This window comes from Equus asinus, chromosome 1, assembly GCF_041296235.1.
Source record: "Equus asinus isolate D_3611 breed Donkey chromosome 1, EquAss-T2T_v2, whole genome shotgun sequence".
NCBI classification, from domain to species: domain Eukaryota; kingdom Metazoa; phylum Chordata; class Mammalia; order Perissodactyla; family Equidae; genus Equus; species Equus asinus.
Genome location: NC_091790.1, coordinates 120,622,908 through 120,648,844, shown reverse-complemented (window position 1 = coordinate 120,648,844; position 25,937 = coordinate 120,622,908). Strand labels below are relative to the sequence as shown.

Genomic DNA, 25,937 nt, shown 5'->3' with positions numbered 1-25,937 from the left:
TTGACAGAGGTGCTAGTGAATTTTGATGCATGGAAAATCTATTTTTGTTGCAAATTTTGTACTTTGATGTTTTGAATACAGCTGTCAGAAATTTAAATGATGAATTGAGTAGGCCCTCTGAGTTGGTAAAAGGGAAATAGAAGCAGGTCTAAGAACCAAGAGGTAACATGATATCAGGGTCAAAGCGAGATCTTGTGTTCACTGGGAACTTAGAAGAAGTTTTCCAGGGCAGGAAAATTTTACTCAATAGCGACAGAGCTGTAGGGGAGCCAAGAATAGACTGCGACAAGTGGATCCTTCTGCAAACATTACAAGAGACTAGGCTCAGATAAAATATTTGCAGACTTTAGTGATTTCATTTTTTGCCTTTTAAAGCCTTCAAACACGCTACCAAACTGTAATATTCAAAACTGAGAAATGATTACAAAACGCCCCCCCATTCCACTGGGGAGACACATGATGGAAAAAGACAAGTTCTCATAACAGAAAGAGCTTATACTTAGTGGAATAATAATGTCACTTGCAAAACCCGTATGACCTCACTTATACGTGGAATCTGAAAACACTGAACTCATAGAAACAGTAGAACGGTGGCTGCCAGTTGAGGAATGGAATAAATGAGGAGATGTTGGTCAAAGGGGAATAAGCTTTCTGTTAAAAGAGGAAAAAGTTCTGGAGATCTAAGGTACAGCGTGGTCACCAATATTGTATTGTATATTTGAAAGTTGCTGGGGCCGGCCCTGCGGCCGAGTGGATAAGTTCGTGCGCTCCATTTAGGCGGCCCAGGGTTACGCTGGTTCGGATCCTGGGCGTGGACATGGCACTGCTCATTAGGCCATGTTGAGGTGGCATCCCACATCCCACACCTAGAAGGACCCACAACTAAAATATACAACTATGTACTGGGGGGATTTGGGAAGAAAAAGCAGAAAAAAAAACAAGATTGGAACCATTGTTAGCTCAGGTGCCAATCTTTAAAAAAAAAAAAAAAAAAAAACCTTCCCAGGCAATTCTAATATAAGGGAAAAAAAAGTTGCTAAGCTTACACAATGTTATATGTTAACTATATCTGAAGATCAGTCTATAATTTTATAGAGCGTTAAAATAATGTTCAATTTTTAATTATTTAAACTCTTAAGTCATTGATTTCTTAAGACAAGATCATTCATAATTTAGAAGTTACTCACACATCCCACTCTTCTTTTCTCTCATAATCTCGTTTGGTCTTTCTGAAGACCGTTAGAAGAGGTACAACTACCATATTTACGGGATACCTCCTACATGTCTAGGCAATGTGGTATGTAGATCCTTGCCGCACATAATGTTACAGACAACTCTCAGAGATATGAATTACTATTTCTGCCACATAGACATGGAAGATAGGGTTCATAACGCTTGAAAGTGACAAAAGAGTATGAAACAGTGTCCAACTTCAAAGATCAAAGGCTCTTGAATTATCTGGAAACAGAGAAGTGAACATATGGATGTACAGGGAAACACAATTCATATTCTGGAAGGCCTTATATTTCAACCACACCCTACTCACTTAATTCAAACATATTTTATTTGTTTAAATCTTATGAGAATATGAATATTGATATACTACTGCTGTGTTAAAAGTGGATTCGACCCTTTTAGAATTAATTACAAATATAAAAGTGAATTCTCTGGAAAATATTAATTATTTAAGTAATGCTGGGACTACGCTTGTTAACGTCTGCTTTCATTTTGGGAGCTAATGAATATATCTGTGACTTGACTCTTTTTTTATAAATCAGTGGAATGCCTGATTTTTTTTCATAAGATGTCAAAATTTTTTACTATAGGGACTGAGACTTGCCAATTTGCTCTCAAATACTTAGGAAACAATTTACTTCATAGTTTCAATGATAGAATCACTTCTTAAGTAACCTGAATTCCCTAGCATCAAAGATGTTGACCAGGTGTTGAAACAGCAAACCGATGTACACCAGCTCAAAGGAAATTAAAATTTTGTCATAGACAAAGGGTCAATAAATATTTTTTTTAATTCTTATAAGTAGTCAGTGAGTGCAATGTAAAACTATCACATTGACCAAAGTTTTAAAATTATAAAATTCAAGGCTAACAAGAGTATGGTGAGACCAATATTCTCATCCACTATAGGAGTATTCTTCGGGACAGTCTCTGTGGCGAGCCACTTGGCAGTGCATAACCTTTGATCCAGCAAAGTCGCTTATAGGAACTCATCCTAACCAAAAATAACAATCAGTTACAGTCAAAGATTTTTTTTTTTTTTTTAAAGATTTTATTTTTTCCTTTTTCTCCCCAAAGCCCCCCCGGTACATAGTTGTGTATTCTTCGTTGTGGGTTCCTCTAGTTGTCGCATGTGGGACGCTGCCTCAGCGTGGTCTGACGAGCAGTGCCATGTCCGCGCCCAGGATTCGAACCCACGAAACACTGGGCCACCTGCAGCAGAGCACGCGAACTTAACCACTCGGCCACGGGGCCAGCCCCTACAGTCAAAGATTTATACACAAAGAATCCGTTCCTGCTTTATAAGGTCAAAATTAGAAAAGAGTTACTTGTCCAGTTTACAAAATACAAAGGAATACGTAACTGCCATAAAAAAACCCTGATTTTTAAAATAAAGAAATATAAAAATACGAAATACCATTATGAAAGGAGAAAAAATCAATATTCAAAAGGGCAAAAAGCATTATATAAAATATGACTTCAATTTGTATAAAGATGTTTTATACAATACACATACACAAAGAGAAGAAGAGTGAAATGAAACAGAGAAAGACGTTAATAACATTTCCTTCTGAGTAGCAGAATTAACTGGTAAGTTTTGTTTTCTTCTTCCTTTCTTTCTGCATTTTACAAAAGGAGTGTTTTCTTTTTAATATATCTAGGAATAAAAACATAAATGCTGTTTTTAAAGCTAACGAATTCTGTTTTAATTTGCCAAACAAAATTAAAGGTAATTTTGAACATATGCATATTCAAAAACTGTCATTACGTTTCTTTGACAGTATAATTCACAGATTTTTCTAAAAAGCAAATTTTATACCAACTTTGAGATGAAAAACCAAGGCTCAGCAAAGGTAAGTGACATCCCCACTGCACTTTAAAGGTACGTCCAGAAAGAGGGGCTCCTCAGCCCCACTGCCTCGCTGCTTCACAAGCATCTTAATTCCAAATCGAACCTCCCGAAAGATTTCTTTCAATGTAAAATGATATCACGGAGAACTATGTAAATAAGTACCCTGCCTCGCTTCTTCCAGCCGTATCAACCACCCATTTCTGATACACACCTGTCCTAAATACATACGTATACATATAAATTTAGGAAAGGAGGGGTAGATTCCTAGTCTTCAATTTTTGGCTTTTATTAAAGAAAATACGCTACTGCTCTCCCAGTGCTCTGAGTCTTAAAGGAGGTTTCTCCCAGACTGCAATAAATATTTGTTCATTTTGATTTAATTTAAAGAGCAGGGAGGATAATCAAGAGCAATTAATCAAGAGCACAAACTACGTTATAAATAAATAAATACGTTTTTAAATCTCCCAACAATTCTTCCAGTTATTTATAGTCTCAGTAAGATGACATTCCAATTCATTCTGGAAAACAGTGTAAAATGTGTTCCACACAATTCCCAGTAAATAAGGAACAACTCTATGTTTCAAATATTTCAATTTCTGTCATTCTTTCACCAGATGAGAAATTTGTGTATCTAGTAATGTGAACAGGGTTATATATATTAAGGTATGAAAGACAGAAAGCTTAAAGATAATAATGCGTCCTGAAAGAACCACAGCATATGTGATTAAGTCAAATTATAAACTAGCAGCTTTAAGTAGCAACTCAGAAGAAACAGGAAAAGGAAAACAGAAAGATGCAAATATGAATGGCTTCCATAGTAACCTATTAGGAGTCTTTCTTGAATAAAGTGAAGAACAGCCCCAGAGTTTAAGAATCGCATCTTGATAAACTTCCTCTAACCTCAACAAATGTGAAAGACAAATACATACGTCAACACCCAAAATGGAGGCCCTCTCAGCCTGCCTCAACGAAAGCGGTCAGTTCCAAACAGGATTTGGAAAATCTTGTTAAATAGGGGTGCAAACCAAACTTTCCTATTAGACTGAATTTTGAAGAATGGATGTTCATAACGGACAACCGTCTTTCTAATCTCTACAGGCATTAGTAAACTGTAATAAATGAGGGTATCAACACAACATATGTCACGCTTTGGAAAGTCACAAACTTGTAGCAGGAATGTGCTGCTTTTGTAAAAGGGAAAATGAGAGTTTTACAATGCCTTCTGTTCAAATTTAAATGAGTTTAAAGAATGAAAAGCTACAGACAGTAAATTTTATCATCAGGTAAGTCAAGACACTTTTAAACTATTTTGCATTTGTCACAGTCTTAAGTTAATAAAATGTGAAGAGTAGACAAAGAAGGCAAGTGAAAATTTTTAAAGATTTTCAACAATTAAGTTTGCAGAACTTTACGTAATCTCTCCAACCTTTATCACATTGAGCTGCTGCTAATTTTGAAACATTTTATCATGAAAATATTCAAGCATACCTAATCGTTAAAATAGTAAAATAAACATCATTTAACAACTGTTAAGATGTTACCATATGTGTTTTATCTAAAGAGATATATTTTATTTATTTATTTTGGGGAACTATCTCCAAGTAAATCATTTAGATCAACCCCTTGAGTCATTTGGCATCAATAGTCCAACTCAGAAACCCATAAAATACAATTTTATATATAGTCCTGTAAATCCAAAAATAGAATATATTCTTATCAAAGCAATTCAGCCATTGTCACTATTAATAGGTCCTAGGACAAATCATCTTTAAAAAATGAAGGAAGATTTCATCTTTTTTAGGGCTGAGTAGTATTCCATTGTATATATGTACCACATCTTCTGTATCTATTTATCTGTTGATGGGCACTTAGGTTGTTTCCAAGCCTTGGCTATTGTGAATAATGCTGCAAGGAACACAACACAGACAGACCTTGAGGGTATTACGCTAAGCAAAATAAGTCAGACAGAGAAACACAGATACCGTATGATTTCCCTAACATGTAGAGGGTAAACAAAGAAACAAACAGATACAGAGAACAGATTGGTGGTTACCAAGGGGGAAGGCGGGGAGGTCAAAAGGAGTAAAGGGGCACCTGTGTGTGGTGACAGATGGTAACTAGACTGTTGGTGGGGAACATGATGTAGTCAACACAGAAGGCAAAATATAATGATGCATACCTGAAATTTACACAATGTTATAAATAAATGTTACCTCAATAAAAAAAAAATGAGGAAGCTAAACTTGAAAATACCCAAAGTCACCATTGGTTATTAAGTTTTATCCTTTCAATACCAATAAGAAAACTCTGTTTTCACTGCCTTCTTCAAGGCATATGAAATTCGGAGAAACCCTAAAACATCTAAAAAGTGCAAGACACCTGGGCAGCAGCAGCCCTCTCCCCAGCCCTCAGTGCTGTGGATGCATTTCTAGAAATCACTCCAGCTTTTACAGTCAGGATGACGTTTCACACAAGTAAATTACTGAATTATTTAATTGTCATCAAGTATTGACCTCAACCATGTGGGACTTCCTGAGATTTCGGTTTACATTACAATTTCTCAAATCTTCCACTAGCTTCCTACCAAGATGTGCTGCTCAGCTTTTAGAAATAAGCATAATAGGTCAGTAGGCTTCCATCAGAAGCTATTACTTCAAAAAGAGCAAATGTTTCCTTTTCTTAACCCCCACACCACGAAGGGATCTTCCACAGCGACACGCGAGGTAATGAAGCGTCTAGGATCTGCTTCAAGAGTCAATACAAAACAGCACACAGTCATTGCCGTCATTAATTCAGGTTACTTGGTACCTATCAAAACCCCACTCTCAAAACAGAGATCATCTGAGGATTACCAGAATGTTTAATTATCGAAATTCGAAAAAGATCTTCCTCAAGCCTTCCCAAATTTTACATGCGCCCACCAGCATCTGAAATAAACAGTGGCTAGATTGTAAAAATTATGGCTGCCCTAATTTTGGACTGAATAAATTTCAGAATATTTCTTTTGACTAGATATCACTGCCTCAGGGGCCATTAGTCCTGTTCTGAAGACATGGCCCCTTTCATGTAGCCCCGACGTGAATCTATGGAAATATGATTTCAGTAGCCGAGAATGTACCTTTATACGGACGCTGGCTTGGCGCCCTAGGAAAGAAGAAACATGAAATGACCCTGGCATGGCAGGAAGATGTGAAGTGACTGGTATTCAACATCCTGCTGCCTGAGTTGAGACAAACAGAAGCTTTTAGAGTTAGTATGTTTTTTTCACTATTTCAAAAATTATTCCAGCAGTGAACTGTGGTAAAGCATATGTGGACAAATATTGTCATTGTTTTTGTTTGTTTGTTTACAGAACAAGAAATTACAGAAAATTTAATATTTCAATTTTGGTTACATTCTAGCCCTATAGAGCAAATTCATAAACAGTTAACTTATGGGCCCTATACTATCTTTTTAAAGTAAATGGAATGCATTTTATTCCCACTGTCTAGATGAAGAAACTGAGGATTGATATATCACTTGAGCATTACAAAAGATCAAACAGCAAGTAAGATAATGAAGCCTACTTCTTCTGATTCTAAATTCAGAGTTTTTCCCATTGTACTTTTATGGTACTCTACATAATTAATAGGACAAATGAATTACATATTCTATAGTGCAATAAGGTTTACAAATCACTTAACAAAAGCTATCCTAATTATTATCAATAATTAAAGCCATCAAATTCTATAAAGTAGTAAATTTATCACAGTAAATTAGAATTTTTTCCATCCCTTTTACCTAATACTTATGATTTCAACCTCTTACTCCCAATCTCATGTTTAAAAGAGGAAAAGACAGAAAATAGATCAGTGGTTGCCTAGGGCTGGGAGACTGGAGTGGGAAGATAGAGGGAGGGACTGCTCATGGATTTGGGGTTTCTTTCGGGGGGGACAAAAACGTTCTAAATTTAATTGTGGTAATGGTTGCACGGCCCTGTGAATATGCTAAAAAACTGTGAAAGGCCCACCTCAAAAGAATGAATTGCATTATATGTGAATTGTATGTCAATAAAGCTATCAAAAAAAGAACACAAAGAAGTCCAAATATAGCATTTCTACCATATTATAACAACATGGTAAATCTAAAGAAAAATTGAAATTTAGTTTATTCAACATTTACAAATACCTGATCTGTTCAAAGGACTCTTTTAAATAAGATATGGTCCCAAATTCAAGAAACTGACACTTCAGAAAGTGAAACAGAGAAATAAATAGCAAATAATAGTACTAGGCAAGTTAAATATAAATTCTATAAAAATAAGCACACAAAATGTAATGGAACATGCTAGGGTAATCTGGAAACTTAAATATGTGGCCAAGTATCACATGACTGTGTGACCTTGGGCAGCATAAAATAATCTACGAAAGCCATCAAAAGCAAAGCTCCACCTAAATGTTAAGGCATTGTTTCCTCATGTAGAAAATGAAGAGACTGGGCAAGTAATTTCTACAATTTCTATACACTCTAAAGTTCTATAAATCTAAAATTTAATTTAATACTAGATAGACAGACGTCTATGAAATACTTTTCATTTTTGCTTGAAATATTGTGTCGTTCCCTCATCAATTAAGTCACAACAGAACATTACAACTGTTTTTGTCACTCTCATACCAAAATGACTTCCATCCAAAGGAAAGTTGTTCTGTTTAAAGGGGACATTCAAAAGACTATGTTCTTATTTCAAAGCTATGAACATTATGCAATTTTCCTTTCCAGAATTCTCTTTTGCAAATGCTCTCCATATTTGAGTATCTCCAATATTTTCCAAATATTTTTCCTTTAAAAATGGACTAAACCAGGGCTGGCCAAGTGGTGTAGCAGTTAAGTTCTGCATGCTCCGCTTCAGCAGCCCAGGTTCACAGGTTCAGATCCCAGGTGCAGACCTACACCACTCATCAAGCCAAGCTGTGGAGGCATCCCACGTACACAACAGAGGAAGGTTGGCACAGATATTAGCTCAAGGCCAATCTTCCTCAAGCAAAAAGAGGAAGACTGGCAACAGATGTCAGCTCAGGACCAATCTTCCTCACTCAAAAAAAAAAGAAAGAAAAAAGGACTAAATTTTGGGAAGAGTCAGAAGTCCATGATCTTTCATCCATTGCTGGCAATGAGAAGAGTAATTTTTTTATTAAGATGAAAATGTTAAGGAGTAAATTTCGTTTCGTAGCCATTTCTGATGAACAAGTACCCAATGTTCTGTGAATACAATGAGCACACTTTTGTAGCCTCTGTCTTTGCTCATTTGGTTGTTTATTCCCAGAGCACTCTACTTCTACTAAACTAGCTACTCCTCAAGATCCCTAGTTGGTGTAACCTCTTCTCTAAACACGTCCCTGACATTATCAACTCAGAATTAACTATCCTTTCCTCTGTGTTCAAACAGCTCCTGGTTTTATTATACGGTATTTGTCACATGGCATTTGAGACCGCACAGTGTTTGGATCCCCAGCCCAGCATGTGCGATTCAGACAGCTGTGGAATACACTATTTGGTCCCACACTTAGGCCAATCATTTAACCTCCTTAGGTTTTAATTTATATTCCACAATATGGTTGCATTTTTCACATAAAAATTTCACAAAATACTTTTTAATTGATATCAACTATTTTCTGGGGTGGTATAGGAAATTAGGCATTTAAGCTGCTAGTCGGCATGTAAAAAGGTACTACCTTGCAAGAGGGAAATTTGGCAATATATATCAAATGCCTTTAAATGTTCATTTGATCCAGTTATTGTATTCTAAAAACATATCCTGGAGATAATCAAGATGGACTAAATGATTTATGAGGATGTTCATCACAGAATTATTTATCATGAGAATATTGGTAATAACTTAGTTATCTATCCATAATGGATCACTTAAGTAAATTGTTTTGCAGACATTCAATAGAATTTTATTTACGCTATTAAAAAGATTACAATATGAAAAACTTTTAATGACATAGAAAAACATTCATGATGTGGAAAGTTTAAAAGGAAGGATATAAAATCCAAGAAGAAAAATAAATCACAAACAACACGTCCCTTGCTTCCCCATCAAAACCACCCTGGCCTGAGGGATGCCAGTCCTGACAGCTCACACTGTTTGGGGACACACACCTTGGTCTTTCAAAATTCTGAGCCCAGAGTAAACACAGTCTCAGATGTTTTCAAGCAAAAAGATGTTCCCTTTTCCTCTGTCTTTAAACACTTGCAAAATGTACCCTGAAAAAAGTAAAACAACTCATTCTATATCATTTTTGAGCCAAATATCAAGAGCTTTCCAAAAAAGGCTGTAATTAATGGTATGCCTCTACCAAGAACAGTAAATTCAGATGTTTTGGGGGTAAACCTTGACTCACAACTGATGGCTTCAACAAATGTAATTCTTAAAAGTGTTGAGAAATATATTTAAGAGTCTCTGTATTTCTTTCCATTCTCTTCCAAGCAAACGTGCTTGGTTTTCTTTCTGTATCAGTCGCAGGAAAGATAACTTCCATCCTTTGCTTTGTTCAGTTTCTGCTAATGAAACAGGACTACTTCTTAATAGGATGCTTTATAGTAAATCATGATTCTATCAGTTTCATTGTGGGTGAACTAGGTTTTTGGGTGCTATCTAGGAGCCTAAGCCACAGAAGAGCCCTCAGAAATTGGGGGACACTCATCCTACAAGAGTTTCTGTCACAAGCTCATTGGTCGAGAAGCATTTTCTTGCACTTCTTCAAGCTGAGTCTCAAACAGAAAATGACAACCTAAGAAAAACGTCAAAGATTTTTTTTCTCTACTCCATTGTCAAAAGCAGGGATGGCCCACGTGGCGTCTCAGACCCAGAGAGCCAATGTCTAGAGGCATGAACCTTTGGAAAAGTCCTCTGGGCAACTGTGATGTGAACCCCCTTGTTAAGGTTTAACAGTTACTTCAGGGATAAAGATAATGAGGATGATGATGATACCCCAACACGGAAGAGACATTAAGGACTCTTGATGTTCATGACACTGCTGGGCACATCAACAAGGATCATCTCTTTTGATCCACACACAACCCATGTGTGAGAATAATCATGACAACAAGTGTCAATAACCAACTCTGAGCAAGAGTAACCAATACACACGACACTTCTTATGTGGTAGGCTCTGTTTCACCATTTTATAAATATTAACTTTTTAAATTCTCACAACAACCCTGAGAGAGAGAGAGAGAGACAAATTCCAACCCCATATTCTGAAAAGAAAGCTGAGACGTAGAGATGTTAAATGATTTGCCCAAAGTCACATCACTGGTAAGTGGCAAAGCCAGGATTGTTGGAATTCACACAGTGTAACTCTAGACTAGTGTGAACTCTCTTAACCACTAAAATTCTTCAGCACAAGTTATGTGAACTTCCCTGTTTGACACGGAAGATGCAACATTGCATTTTATGTTTATGCTGTTTAACATGCACTTTTGGCACACAGCCATCCAACGCATGTTCTTTGAGTTGAATTCTTGAGAAAAAAAAATAAATTTCTTATTAGAAAAGACCCAGTCTAGAAAATTAGTTGGCTTTTCAATTTATTTTTTTCAGGAGCTATTATGCCCTTTTACACATAATGATAAAAATGATACATTTGAGTATAGAGAATTAGGTTCAGTGAATACATAATTCAATACGTGTGATATTGAGACTCAAACCAAACTAAATTATGAATCAAAAATCAGAACCAACTATATTAATTTGCATTAAAATGAACCAATCCATCTTTTTTTAATAAAACTGCAAAATGAGTCCATTAAAAAAAGCATCCAATGTAGAAGTTTAAACTAGAACCAAATCTTTACTCTCTTAAAATTATATAGCCAGAACTCAAATATCAAAGTAGTTTTGAAAAGAACGTATTTCATTATGTCTAAACTTCTTGGAGAAAACAAGTACATCCTGACCCCACAAAACTAGCAGCAACAAAATATCCATCATAGATGATCTGTTTCCTCATCTGTAAAATGAAATGGTTGAATCAGATGATTTGCAGCAGCTCCTCATGCACCAGGATTCTACAGCTCATGTCTTAAAGGATAGCATAGGGTAAATTTCTTTAGAAAATGACATGCGCATGGAGATAATTTAGAAGGAAACAATATCTACCACTTAACATGATTTCTTTCTATATTTTCTATAGCGTATGGCTCATTATAGCCCGGTATAATTCCTAAAACTATCTGAAATTAAGTGTAGAGAGACATTGGATCTGGAATCAGAAAATCTATATTTAGTTCAAGCTGTGCCACATACTAGCTGAGCAATTATTGAGCAATATTATGAGCAAACATTATGTTCCTTAACCTGCCAATTTACAAAACCTGTTACTCCATTTGTTAAACAGGAATAATGACAATTTCTTTTCTATCTATCTCTTAAGGATAAATAATAATACAATTATATTAGTTAATACTATATGTATTAATGATGAAATAAATAAGAAAATACACTGTCAACTCTAGAACACTCTAACAATGAAAGGAAACTGTATGAGTGGCAACAAGACTTTTTTCAGTCATGAAAGCTTCCTGTCATTTTATTGCTGTATTTGACCACTTTTCTTCCAATTTTCTTAAAGCAAAAGTAAAACAGTCTATTGTGAATAGTGCAATGTCTTCTTCCATTTGATGTTTTTCCAAAATTCTTGCTTAAGCTTTATCAAGCCGTACTTTCACATCAGCCTATTTATTAAGCATTAAAACGCTCTGTCTGCTTTTATAAGTGAGCTTTGTTATAAATTAATCTTCTAGAATTGCATAGAACTGAACAAACCAGAAGAAGAAAAATGAAAAGAAACCCTCTGATGCACTCCATGTCCTTTCCAATTTCAATTATTTGGACTCGTTTACCTTGCCCAGAAATGAGTAAACTGGGTGAAACTGAGAAAGCTATATAGCATGAAATTTTCTATATTCTTCTATCTCTGTGGTAGGAGTTCTACTAATTGCTTATTTTAGAGAGCTAAAAATAAACTACCGAATATACTAAGAGAAGCTGGCAGTGCTCACATCACCAGTAAGAGGGAACGGATAATGTCTGTACATTTAAAATCCAGCAGCACATTCAGCTTAAATCTCCCTTTGAAATTTAATAAACTTTACCCCTAGGTAAACACAAATCATCAACATTTTAGTCACAATTACCAAATGATACCCTAAAAATAAAGGAGACCTCTTACCCTTCTCCATACTGCTATTCCAACTCTGTCAGAATGACTCTGTCTCTGATTTCTAGATCACAGATCTAGCGTTATGCAAATAACGGTATCTTGGCTGTTAAAGAACTACTTAAAATGCAATCTTGTAGAACAGTTTAATTATTTTTTAATTCATTGACAAAGGATTACATCATATCTCATTATACTGCTTTTAGCTAAAAGTCATTGAGAGCATGATTAACAAAGTGTTAATCAGATAACTTTTTAAAAATAATTTGGATATACACAGTGACTTGGGGAGCTATGGCAAAACAGAGACCAGGAAGTCACCTAAAATGGCGCTGTTGCTTTTGGAAGCCATGAGAAAGTATCTGATGACAAGTAGGGATGTAGGCTTTGTCTCTCTTGACCCACTCCCCTTCCATCTGTAGCCTCAACCCGCTGAGGGAGGGCAGCAAGAGAGAGAGAGTAAGGGACATAACCTTCCCAGGTGTCCATCCACCTCAGACGCAACATGCCTAAGGCACCAGTGTAGACAGATGTAGGCAAATTTGGCACTTTGGCATATTTCTCCATTATATACCTCAGCTTTCACAAATTTTCTGAACTAACCAAACCAAGAGTTTTTCATAAAACCAAGAAGAGGCAATGCTCATATGATCAACTGGAGTTCTACGTCCAGGCGAGAGACCATGACTCTGATCTTTCATATGGTTTAAACGATAGGCGTGTGATTGGATTATGGACAGAAACTGAGGGAATCTAAGAGTTGGCCTTAAAATATATACATCTCAACACTCAGATCATGACAAAGTAAAGCTCCACTGCTCTAGAACACTTAAGGATTTCATTATTCAAAGATAACAGTTTTCCATCTGAAAAAATAGTAGCAGAATTTTGGGGAATAAAAAATATAAAATTTAACTATATGTGGTGTAAATCCTTTGAAAATACACCATTCCATTCCACGTCTTCCTAAAAAACACGTAATTCAACCTAAACTACCTCTAGGTAAAGGGGACTCACACATGTAGATGGAAAATGTCGTGTGTGAGCTTACTTCATCATGAATCTGAAAACCTGTTCTGAGACTATGTGCCTTGTAGTCAGACACCCTCACCCCTTGGCACCATAAGCCTCCACACAGCTCTCTGCTATCTACATGCGAACACGCACACACAAAGCAAGCCTTTTGTAGACATCACTGGTCAGTCCAGATTGCTGGGGGGAATCTTCTGGTCTCTTTCCAGTTTTCACAGAGTACTCAGAGGCAGCTGCTCTGAGACCACAGAAGACATGGCTTTTCAGGGATGACTTCAGATCAGCACCATTCTGAAAAGCTAAGTGCTCCAGGAGGCTAGGCTAGGAGCAGACATGGTTTCACTGTATCTGTGAATGAGTGGTCACCAGAATGGTGTGTGTACCACATGGAGAGAAAATGAGAACCGACTGGAGTGCAAGAAGAAAATAGTAGAAAGTAAGAAAAAAACTGTGCTCTGCTAATATTTAGTGCGTGATTTTGCCACAGCATACGTGTATAATTTTTAAGTGAATATGTGTGTGTGTATGTTTAAAATATTTTTACTGACAGAACTACATATCCAAAAAGTTTGGAAGTGATTAAAACCATGTAAGCTAAAGTGATTTACATATATATATATATGTAAATATATATATATATGTAAATACACATATACATATGCAGGCAAATAGAAGTTATATTACTTAAAGGAAAATTTTTAAATGCTTAAACCATTAGAAATTCAATTTATAACACTAGTTTTATATTTTTTTCATTTTTCACAATGATTCATATCTCAGTCTACTTTACAAAAAGCTGCTATGACCATGTCCTCAATTAATAAATATTTTATGAAAATTGGCACTAAGAAAGAAAATAGGACTCATTAAATTCCCTTCTGACTCAGTATAAATTCAATCAGCTTTTAGTGCAAAGATTTAATGATAAAATATCCCCAAATAATCAGATAACAGTGAAAACAAATGAAAGTCAGTTTTATTGTTTGAATCATTTACATTCACCTTAGTTTTTACTGTGCTCTATTAGAAGAAAAGCTATTTTTTATAGTTATTAATATTTTAAAGGAACTAAGCAATCCAAACCAGATCTGGAAAAATTGGCGTCCAGCATGAGGTGATCTTAGGTCATCAGGGCAATTTCAATGCTGCTAATTATACCTCTAAGTAAGCAGCCCTTATGTTTCAGTTTCCTGCCCAAATTTCATGGAATGTATAACCAGCAAGAAATATTTTTAAAGACAAAAAATATAAGTGAATGTGTAAATACATTGAGAGAGAGGAAAAGTACATTTTAACTCTGAGAGCCATGAATTCCAAGTGCTTCTTTTCATTTCTTCCCCCCTCTTTAAACATACATCAAAAACCACAAAATGAGAATATGCGACACAAATTTCCAATTGTGTAACAAATAAGCTATTTTCCGATAGACAAGAAAGGTACCAACAGAAGCAAAGAAAGACAAGGGACCACAAAAAAGTCTGATGAAAGACTGAATTTCCATATAATATGTAAAAATAGAGATCCTAAAGAGGAATGAAAAGGGGATAAAATATTAACAGATACTGGATTTCAAAATGCCAATAACAATTTAATATAGTCACGTCCCCCTTAGATGATGCAACATTTTTTTCTTATTCACTTCAGTCTGTAAATGTATTTACAATAGACTGCCTCTATATTTTTATGAAGAGACACTGAAAGTTATAGCATTTCCTTTCTAAGAAACTAAATTTAGAGAATGTAGGAGGAAAAGGGAGAGGGCAAGTCATGATAGCATCTAAATTTTAAGGGGAACAGAATTTACAGTGTCTTAAAGCAAATAAATACCAAATAAATTTAAATTTTTAAGTACTACACACAGACTGTTGATAATTAAAATACAATTAAGTATTTTCAGTTGGTATAAACACCTATGTCAGTATTTGAGATGGCACCTGTTAATTAATATTTAATTCTGCAACTAAAACTTTTATTTATATCATATGAAGTAATATAGTTCAGGAATTAAGATCAGTTTTCAAACTATAACCAAGAAATCAAAATATATTTCTTACTAAGTGATTTATTTCATAGTAATTTTGCCAATTCCCATTCTGGATTTCCAGTTCTTTAGCCAAAATCTCATATATCACTGCCTTATATTGACACCTGCTGGAAAGTACTGGAATTGTATATTTCTCATTTCATTATCTGGGCAGTTAATTTTGCACCTGAGAAAAGACGTGTGGAAGATAACATTTTAACGGCAAATGATACAAATTTTAAGTTCCTAAAAGAAAAAAAGTAACATTTATTTGAAACATTTAAATTTTAATGGCTTCTTTAGGAAATTATAAATCTCAAGAAGTCTGCCCAAAGAGCACTTGTGATGGAAATTAACTTACCCAAAGAGTTTCGTAACTTAACTTGTGCTTATTTGGGGAATAATTATGAAACTAATTGATCAACTTTTTCCAGTATTCGAACTGCTACTGCGTCATACAACAGACTACCTTAATACCTTGGTCACATGACTTGAGAAAAATACCTGATTTTGTGAAAGTATGCATACAAATGGATCAGAAAAATGACCCGGCTAATTAAAAAAAGGATGTTTTATATATTCATACTTGTAGTTAAAAATAGAAAATAACATGCATTAGTGAATGAGCTTTTCTTCTCTATTATCAAAACTGCTTTTTCATGAAATACATAACTATTTTACCAGAATAAACTTATTCTCTGAGTGGACCAACATACAACACATTGAAATAATTAATTTATGAATTTTTACAAGTGAATTAATTGTGGCATTAAGTTTTAATTAACTTCTTATGCAAAAGAAACACTTCTAAATATTTCTGCAAAGAATGCCCACTACCCCTAACTTGTCTTCTCAAAATGTTCAAGAAAACAAAGTTTCCAAACAGAAATACATTTAATTGACCAAACTGTAAGAAATAAAAATATGATAAAGTTAATAGACTACTGCTTTTCCACCCTACTCCACTGCCATATAATGTGCACAGTTTAGGGGCTGGACATGTCATATTACATGTCATCAGAAAAATCATACTGTTCTAGAGACAGCTGTTGCAGTTACAAGTGAGTTCGGGCAGCCAGCAAGGCAACAAGATACAGTCTTGGGAATGGTACTGAGAACATGATATAAAGCAAGAATGTGGTACTGCGGTGCTGTATAAATTGCTTGAACATGCCTGATAAAACCCCTTCCTTTCTTTGTTATTAAATCACTCCGATTTTCGACAAAAGTAATGAGATAGTATGAACACAGTATAAACAAAACTATAATCAAAAATACAATAGCTAACTTTTAAAAAAAATACAAGAGCTCATTTCATGGTTTATGTTTAGGATGACGTAGTATTTGCAATTTGCAACTGTCAAACAAGTTGCCTCCTGAAAGTGCACTTAATCCACCCGTCCAAATAAAATTAAGTTCTTCAAGTTTAACTATAATATATAGGGAGTATTTTATGATGAGATTAAGTCTAGTAGTTTCTAAATATGCTTTATTCTTTTTAATTGAAAAAAACTAGCTACAAAAGGATGGACAATTTTTAAGTAATCTACTGAAAAATTCACTCTTCTTTTAAATTTACTGAAATATACATGAGATTAATGTGCCATTCAATATTAAGACGCTGCAAAGTATCACAGAGTTAACAGGTCTTAATGAAGGCAGTTTTGCCATATTTTCTCCAAACAGTTCACGAGCCCTTCTCAGAAGACAAGATTTTGTCAACTGCAAAATAAAATATGCAATAAAAGAGTGCTTGTTCCTGTCTAAAACAAAATTTAATCAAGCAATTCACTTTAACAGCTTTCACAATCAGTTACTAACAAAAGGAATCTCTCCTTGATGAGAACCCTGACATGGATTAGTTTTTGAGCCCAAGAAACAGAATTGTCAGACACCCAAGATCCTCATTTTCAATCACTCAGTTACCTTACAGAGCTTCTGATACCGAGGAGAAGAAACTGCCATCCTTTGTAAACGATGTAACAAAACCACAACTTTCTGCAGAGACGTTCTCACCACAGCCATCATTTTAAGTTTACCACACTTCTGGAGACACCTCAGAATTTGCATTATAAATGAAGAGCAATGATCATCTCCTCCCGGTCACTGGACAATGATTTGCCAGTTCTCTGAGCATGCTCGTTTCCAGAAATGCATTTGAAAGATACAGGGGCTTAGGTTCTAGGCAAAAGGAGGCTGGTATTCCTTCAACTTCTTCTCAATTTAAAAACAGATACAAACGCCACACAGAAAGCCCCCAGCAGATGCTCACAGCCAGTACTTGCTCAGCCCAGCATGGCCAGAAAATGAGGCAAGCTGACGCTGCCTGCTGCCGGAGAGGAGCTGCTCAGAAGCCAAAAAGGATATTAAGTGAAACACTGAAGCTGCAGATACAAAGCAGCCATCCCCAGGGAGCAGAGATTCCACCCAGCACCACCGTGGCTGCCTTGTAGTGGTTCAGACGAAGAGATCGAGGGGCAATCACTCTCTAACTCGAAAGAAGGATGTGTTCACTCCCTGGCTGCTAAACGCAGCTCTGACTGGGCTCTGTGGGATGAGGGAATTGACTGTTATAAATCTTGAGAAGAGCAGAAGGGTACCTGCCTCTAATGATATCAGCCCACACATTAAGTGCTAATAAATCACCTCCAGGCAGGTCTCAGAACAAGACCACCTAAAACAAAACAAAACAAAACATACCTGCAGGGGGTCTCTGGTGTTACCTAAGATACCCTGAAAGCAGAGCCGGCCGCCGGCTCGCGGATGCCTACCTAGGAAGACAGCCGTTAGAAAGCGAGCGCCCACTGTTCAGTTAGGACTCCTCTAATTAAACAGCAAAGTTAATAAAAAACAAAGAAAGTCTGTAATCGACTACCGACGTTCCAAATGACCACGGTTCCCTTTACACAGCATCCTCACGATCTCATTTTATTTGCCATAAAGCTGTTTGCATTTTATGAGTCAGAAATATAAGACACGATTATATGAAGCAAAAACCCAGTACAGAATTTTTGCCTTTTATATGCATGTGTACATGTTTGAGACACATTTTCTACTGCAGCCTGAATACCATGATAAACACCAATGGGGGTGAAGAGCTGTTAGGAAAAGAACAAAATAACCCAGGATGATTAAATGACTGGGTCAAAGAGCGCAGCCAGAAATAGAACCCAGACGTTTCTCATCATCAGTGTCCTGCTCAAACTAACAGTCTGATAACGCTGCATTTTCACCTTTCTCTACCACCGTCACAATTCTTTAAAAGAAATGCAGCATTTTAAAGTCTGTGTTTCTCTTCTTTCACTTCCTCTGCCTTCTCAGTCCTTCGGTTTAGCAGGATTTAGACTCCTGCACTGGATCTTAGATAGTTATGTTTGTCAAGTAGTATTTTTGTGGGCTGCTTGTGTATTTTTTTTTTCCCCTGTGGGTCTATTCTGAGAACCTATACTGCCTCCTTCTGGACAGGATAACAATGTCAAAATATCCACATAAAGCCAAAATCAGAAGAGGTAGTCAATTAATGATGTAACTAAAAAATATTAAGTTATTCGGCAAATATATAGAAATAGTAAATTCGTGTTGGTTCAGGGGTGGGGAGCTGAGGAGTTGGCAATGGGGGATTGATAGCTAAGGGGTACAGGTTTCTTTTTTCAGGGATGAAAATGTTCTAATTGAATTGTGATGGTTACACAACTCTGTGAATATACTGCACACAACGGGCTGGTACACTTTAAATGGATGAATTGTACGGCATATGAATTATAGTCAATAAAACTGTTACGCAAAAAAAATATGAAGTTGTAATTCCCATCCCTGAAACAGCAGGTGAAATTTTCACAATACAGGTATTTACCCCAAAAAACCACGCTGGGTATGGAGCTTGGTACTGGGCACGATCTGAAAGAATCCTAACTATCAAAGTCTGCGCCTGTGGGACAAGACAATGAAAATTAGGCTGAAAGAAAACACAGGAGATGAAAACATAATCATCCCCAAACACATCCCGTTAGAGAGCAAGCACAGCCATCTACTATAAGACCAAACAGACCACCTCCGAAAGGCAGCAGGGCAGCAGGGTTTCATCCAAGAAGGAATAAGAGCATCTCAATTAATTGCTACTGCTAAAATGTAAAGCTTACATCTTAAAATATAATTAAAATGATGATAATGTCCTAGAATGTGGGCATGAAAACTCAGAATAAATGCATTTGCATTAAGAGAGAAACTGATTGGGAAGTCAATAATAGAGTTTCATTCAAAAGCAAAAAAACCTTCTGCATCGTTGGCCAAATTCTGTCATCTGACCACAAATCCATAGTGACAACTGCATACCAGGCATCTCCTCCTGGATGATACTCAATGCCTCATTTCAACAGTCAAATGGGTTTACCATCCCATCACACTCCCCACTCACTTGCACCACTGCCCTGACGTTTTCTTCTCCTGTATTCCCAATCTCATGGTCTAATACCCCCTGGAAATCTTCTCTGTCTACTCCTTCTCCTTCTTTCGGTCTACCCATACTATCAAGTCTTTGGGTCTACTCCCCCTGCCATGGCCTCATTTCTGGTCATTATCACCTCTGACCAGATGACCACAAGGATATCCTAATAGACTGCTCTGTTGTCTTGTCTAGTTCAAATCCATTCTTCATAATTCCATCAGCTAGATTCTTATAAAACACAAATCTCATTGCATCACTCTCTTGCTTAATATCCTTTAACGACTTCTCTCCATTACCACCAAGTTAAAGTACAAAATACTTAACAAGTCATACAAGATCCTCTATGATCTGGACCACTCAGCAATCCAGGAGCTTCTCTCTCCTGAAAGTCTCCGAAGGACTGGGTTTTCTCCTGCTAACAGTCTTCTGCCAAGGAGTAAAACCTAACCGCCTTGCAGCAGGGCAATGAAACCAAATACATAAATCCAAATGGTCATCCATCCTTAACCGAAATGGCATGCATCATATCCTACTCCTAGAAATTAATCTTCATCTTCCTTGTGCTTCCAAACTATCCTTTATCAAAATTTACCTTAAGTTGAATATGGAATAAACTTCTTCTTCTTCATAAGATACACCCATAACTGCATCCAATTGTCATAAGACATAAAGTAAGTACAACCAGTGAGTACGTCATGCAAGCAATCCTACATACACCCCATGTGCACACAGCACACATATGCCAAGGTCCCCATTCCATCTTTCATGGTGTGCTCAGAAACTGCCCACGCCACCATCTCCCACCAGGCCACCAGAAAATCGATTTTATGATTTCAGCTGCTTTTGTATATGCATTTTCTTCAACATCTTTCCATCTCCAAACAAGTTTTCATTTTAATTATCTGTTCACTCACACAAAAGGAACATCATTAATACAAAAGCCCACAGGAAAATTAAAATTCTCTTGCCTCAGAAATACTCAGCAAAAGGTACTAGGCCTCTAACAATCATCAGTCAATAAGGTGACAAAAATAAAGCCATGGAATTGTTTTTTAATAAAATGAGAGAATGTTTTAAAATTAAGAACATTTAATAAAGGAGCAAAGGAATGAAAAATCATGCAAATTACCATAACGTGAAACATCCTAAACATATAAGCAAAGAGATAAACAAAGAGATTTTAATAGGCTCTTAATAAATGTCCTCCTTAATACTTCCTATAAGCCAAGACAGACTATTTTAGCAATATTAAATTATTTTTGAGAAGCATTTGCTATACATGCTATAATGTATTTTAGTCAGCCACCTTTCTTAAGGCTGGTTGCCACAAGACAAGTAATCCTGTGCTTAGCTATTTTTATTTAGAAAGATTTTAAACATCTCTATTTACATTTATTTCCACAATTTGAATATTCATTAAATATTGAGATGAGTTTGGCTATGGGAAGAATATATCCCAAGATGAAATGCATCAGAAGACACTACTAAACCCTAAAACAGATCTGTGTTTGCCCCGCCAAGGCTCATCCCCAGCCTCCTCCGCTCACTGTCTCTCAGCTGCTACCTACTCAAGTGCAGAGAGAGAGGTATCTTTCGAGCCTAACAACATTGCACAAATTAAGTCTCCGGGAGCAGATTTAGGTCAGGCTTATAGCTGTGAGGTCATAAAAAATAATATATTCTAGCATCTACCCACATTTAGAGCCCTCCATAATCCACTGAAAATGAGACGATAGCTAAATATTTCATCAATTAGCATTTATGATGACCTCATGAGATTCTAGAGGGTGAGACAAAAGAACAGATTGAACTTGAATACTTGCCTGGTCACTCTCATTACCAAGTCACAAGTGTATTATGCCATGAATAAGAAATAAGAAGTGGTGTAAGCAGACATAGATTTTCATTAAATTAATCTTGAGAAATCAACCACAACACATCCTACTAGTCTTTATGCAGAGAAATTACAAATAAGTCTATTCTTTTAAAAAGAAATGTTCTAACTTTTTAATGAAAACCATTTCAAGCTTAGAGAAAATTTGTAGGAATAAGAACAGTTCCAAGAAAGCTTCTGTACCTTTTACCTAAATCAGGACATTTGTGTAAATATCGAGATACTTGTTAACACTAGAAGTTTCAAGGGAAAATCATTACTAAAAAAGAATTCAAAAAGGTCATCACATTGAATTTCATAATGGCGAAGTTAGGGTCCAAGGGCAGTGGTCAGTATTTACTTAGAATCTACACACAGAGCACTGTGCAGACAACAGTACGGAAGAACGTGATCCCTGCCCTTGAAGGACCATGTGGTTAACTGGGAGAGGAGGCAGCACTCATCAGATGACACTGGATCATGAGTTCAGAAGCATATCAGAAATAACAAGTGTCAAAACGATGGGAGAATGACAAGACATAAAGAAGCAAACAGACATAAAACTGTGGTGGACGAGGAGACTTCTCCATTATAATAGGTTTGAAACCAAGCTCTAAGTGCGAAGGCCTGTGACCGGCCAGAGAAGGCCATTCTACACAAAGAAGAGGGGAAATTCAAGGACACGGAGGCCAGTTGTACTTTCTGGGGGCAGAAAAAGGATTCAGAGATGCTTCATAAGATTCCTCATAAATCTGTTTAAAAGAAAGATGCTGTAGTCTCCCATTTCGTGTAGAAGAAACACTTGAGCCCCAGACTTTATATACAGTCATAGCCATCAAGCTAAGGATGTAAAAGCAATGCCTTCAAGCCCAATGTTTTTAGTTGTAAACTAAGCCATACAGCCGTTGCAGCTTTTATATTAAATATTTATAATAAATGGAGAAAGAAACAACTTCATATTAAGAGGAAAGGTTCTTATAATTTAGGATTCAATATCGCTAACTGTAATAGGGCTTAAAATGACAGAAAACAGCATAGCTATGAGCTTATAAGTCTAAATAAACAATTATTACTTCCATAAAGCAAGGTATGTTTCCTCCATTAAGTAAAAGTATTTTATCCATCTTATTTCCAGAAACCAATTATTCACAGGGGAGCATGGATTTCATAACACACTAAGGGGATAACCTCACCTTTTAACAGCAATAAATTTGCATGTAGATGGATCAAAAGCAAAATTGAAAATACTGGTTGCAGTTGCCGGTGCACTTGCCTGCATCTGCTGTGTGAGCTCCCTGGCCAGGACAGTGTCCTGCAGAGCATCCTCCCGCTCAGAGGCATCTGCCAGCACGTTCACTGTGGTTTCCGCCTCCTGCAGCCACTTTAGGAAGTTCTCCAGATCCTTGCGAGAGGCCTGCACCGTCCTCAGCTCAGCTTCCAAGGCACTCTGTCTGTCAGTGATGCTGCAAATAACAACACGACAGGATGTCTCCATTACTCACAGTGTGACAGTCCACATCACGCACACCCTACAGAAGAAATTAACACACAGCCTCCCAGGAACCTTCACTGACTTAAGTACCTAACGTAACTGGGAGATTTATTGATATGTGTGTCTTGAATAATCCTCAATGGGAGGACTAATGTGAATTGTGAGAAGAGTGGGAGAGAGACACATAAATATTAACAAAATCCCATCCATATCATAAAATAATTATGACTACATTTTACAACTCATGATTGTACATTAAGTTATTCCCCATACATTTTATTTCAATACCTTAGTCTAATGCCTGACACTCAAACAGCAATATCAATAAATATTCATACGAGTGACTAAATGAATTCTAGGAAGAAGTCAAATATACAGAAATATTTAAGACAAAATAAAAACAAAAGGGCTTACTATACATAGTTTTAAACAACTCAGATCAATGCAAATTGGTTCTTTAAGCTGATTTAATAATATTATATTTGGAAGACACTGGAAAATCAAACTTTTATAAACCTTCCATTAATCCACATCAAAATTAAAACTTAGAATGACCTGGATTTCCATGATTTAAGAGATACACACACTTGTAAATTCAACCTTTAAAACTATAAAACCTCAATGTCCATAATAAGAAAACAATTTAATCTTAAAATCGGTACCAACAGTTTCACTCCTAAGCATTTAAAACCAAGAGAAGTGAAAACACATGGTCCACATAAAAACTTGTACACAGATGTTCATAGCATTATTATTTATAATAGCGAAATAGTAGAATCGACCCAAATATTCATCAACTGAGAGAACTGATAAACAAAATGTAATATACTCATATATGAAATATTATTCACAACAAAAAGGAATTAAATACTGACACATGCTACAATACAGATGAACCTTGAAAACATTATGCCAAGTGAAAGATACCAGACATAAAAGGCCAAATGTTGTATGATTCCATTTATATGAAATATCCAAAAGAGGTAAATCCATAGAGAGAAAGCAGATTAGTTGTTGCCTAGCATTGAACTAAAAGGCAATTTGAACTGATAGCTAATGGGTATGGGGCTTCTTCTGAGGTGATAACATGTTCTAAAATTAAGAGCATGGTGACGGTTGCATGACATGGTGAATATACTAAAAACAACTGAGTTGTACGCTTTAAGAGGGTGAATTTCATTACATATGAACTATATCACAATAAACAAAATCAGTCCATGTAATATGATCTCATTTATATATATTTTCTATTTGTCCATCTACTCATCCATCAATTCATCATCCATCTATCCATCTGTCCTTCTATCTGCATTTATAGACAGAGGAAGAAATTTCTGGAATGTTAATTTAATATTAAAATAATTATTTCTGGGTGCTAGGTCAAGGTAGTTTATTTGCTATTTGTACTTTTCTGCATTCTTTGAATTTATAATGAACAAGTATCTTTTTTTACACATTGATAAAAAAATTCTTTAAACAAATAGGTAAAAGATTTAAGCAGACATCATTATAGAAGATATATGGATGGCAAATAAGCACATGAAAAGATGCTCAGCATTATTAATCATCAGAGAAATGTAGTTCAAACCACAATATTAGAATGGCTGTGAGAAAATGACTAATAGCAAGTGCTGGTGAGAATGCAGAGTAACTGAGACTCTCATACACTGCAAACAGGAGTGTAAAATGGTACAGTCACTTGAAAAACAGTTTGGCAATTTATTATAACCACGCACTTAAGATACAATCCAGCCATCCTACTCCCAAGTAATTATCCAAGAGAAATGAAAACACGTCCACACAAAACCCATGTGCAAATGTTAATAGTAGCTTTAGTCATAAAAGCCAAAACTGGTAATAACCCAAATGTCATCAACTGGTAAACAGATACACTATGGTACAGGCATAAAATGGAATACTACTGAGCAATAAAAATAAACAAACTACTGATTGATGGAACAACATGGATGGATCTCAAATGCATTGTGCTAAGTGAAAGAAGCCAGACACAAAAGCTACATGCTATGATTCCATTTATATGACATTCTGAAATGTCATCAACCTCATCTTACTAAAAAACCTCCGATAGTATTTGGCTGCCTACAGAATAAATTCAAATGGCTTCACCTGGACCTCAATGTCTTCCACAATCTATCACTAACCTACGTTTCCCGCTTTACCCCCTAATTCTCTCCACTACTCTGTTCAGGTCAAAGTGGTATACACCTCTGTATCTAGAATATTCTTAACACTGCATCCAAACAAAAATTTTATATCCTCATAAAAATGTCCTCTGACCATCTCCACTTATCAAAATCCTACCAATCAATCCTCTGAGGGTTAAGGACTGCCTCCTTCAGAACATCCCAGCCCAGTTAGGTTTCCTCGCTCTGAGTTCATAAAAAGTCACTACTCTCCTTTGTACAGAAATTAATCACATGAATGCTGGAAAAGCCCTTGGATTACGATCTTATTTGAGTCTTAAATTTTACTTTAACTACATCATAGAGATTTCTTGTCTGTCCACCTACTCTGTAAACTCAATATGGGCAGAAGCAGTCTTTCACATCTCCATATTTCCCAAAGTCCTTACTACAGTCTTATAATAAGTATTTATAGAATAATGACAATCTATTTATAATATGCCTTTACCTCCCAAACACCATTTTTCAAGGAGATACTGAGAGATGTCCTTTACAAAAGTCAGTTTGTAAACCAAGAAAGAAGAAAATATGAGAGGCATAAAAACAAGAGATCCAACACAGGGAGAAGCAAGCAGGCT

At 36.1% G+C, this 25,937-nt stretch overlaps 1 protein-coding gene across 31 annotated transcripts in view; it reads right to left on the bottom strand.

Annotated features, from left to right (window-relative positions):
- Nucleotides 1-25,937, bottom strand: part of UTRN (utrophin) — a 478,862-nt gene that overhangs the window by 205,345 nt on the left and 247,580 nt on the right. For 25 of the 31 annotated variants that reach the window (XR_011502522.1, XR_011502525.1, XR_011502539.1 and 22 more), the window contains one exon: nucleotides 22,937-23,126. Coding sequence is in view for 28 of the 31 variants with exons in the window: in XM_070506675.1 (XP_070362776.1) it covers nucleotides 22,937-23,126 (190 nt within the window). In the remaining 3 variants the exon portion in view is untranslated. Of the gene's footprint in view, nucleotides 1-17,272; nucleotides 17,891-22,936; nucleotides 23,127-25,937 lie in introns of those variants that run through there. The other 6 variants (XM_044768697.2, XM_070506754.1, XM_070506766.1 and 3 more) reach the window with 1 other exon arrangement.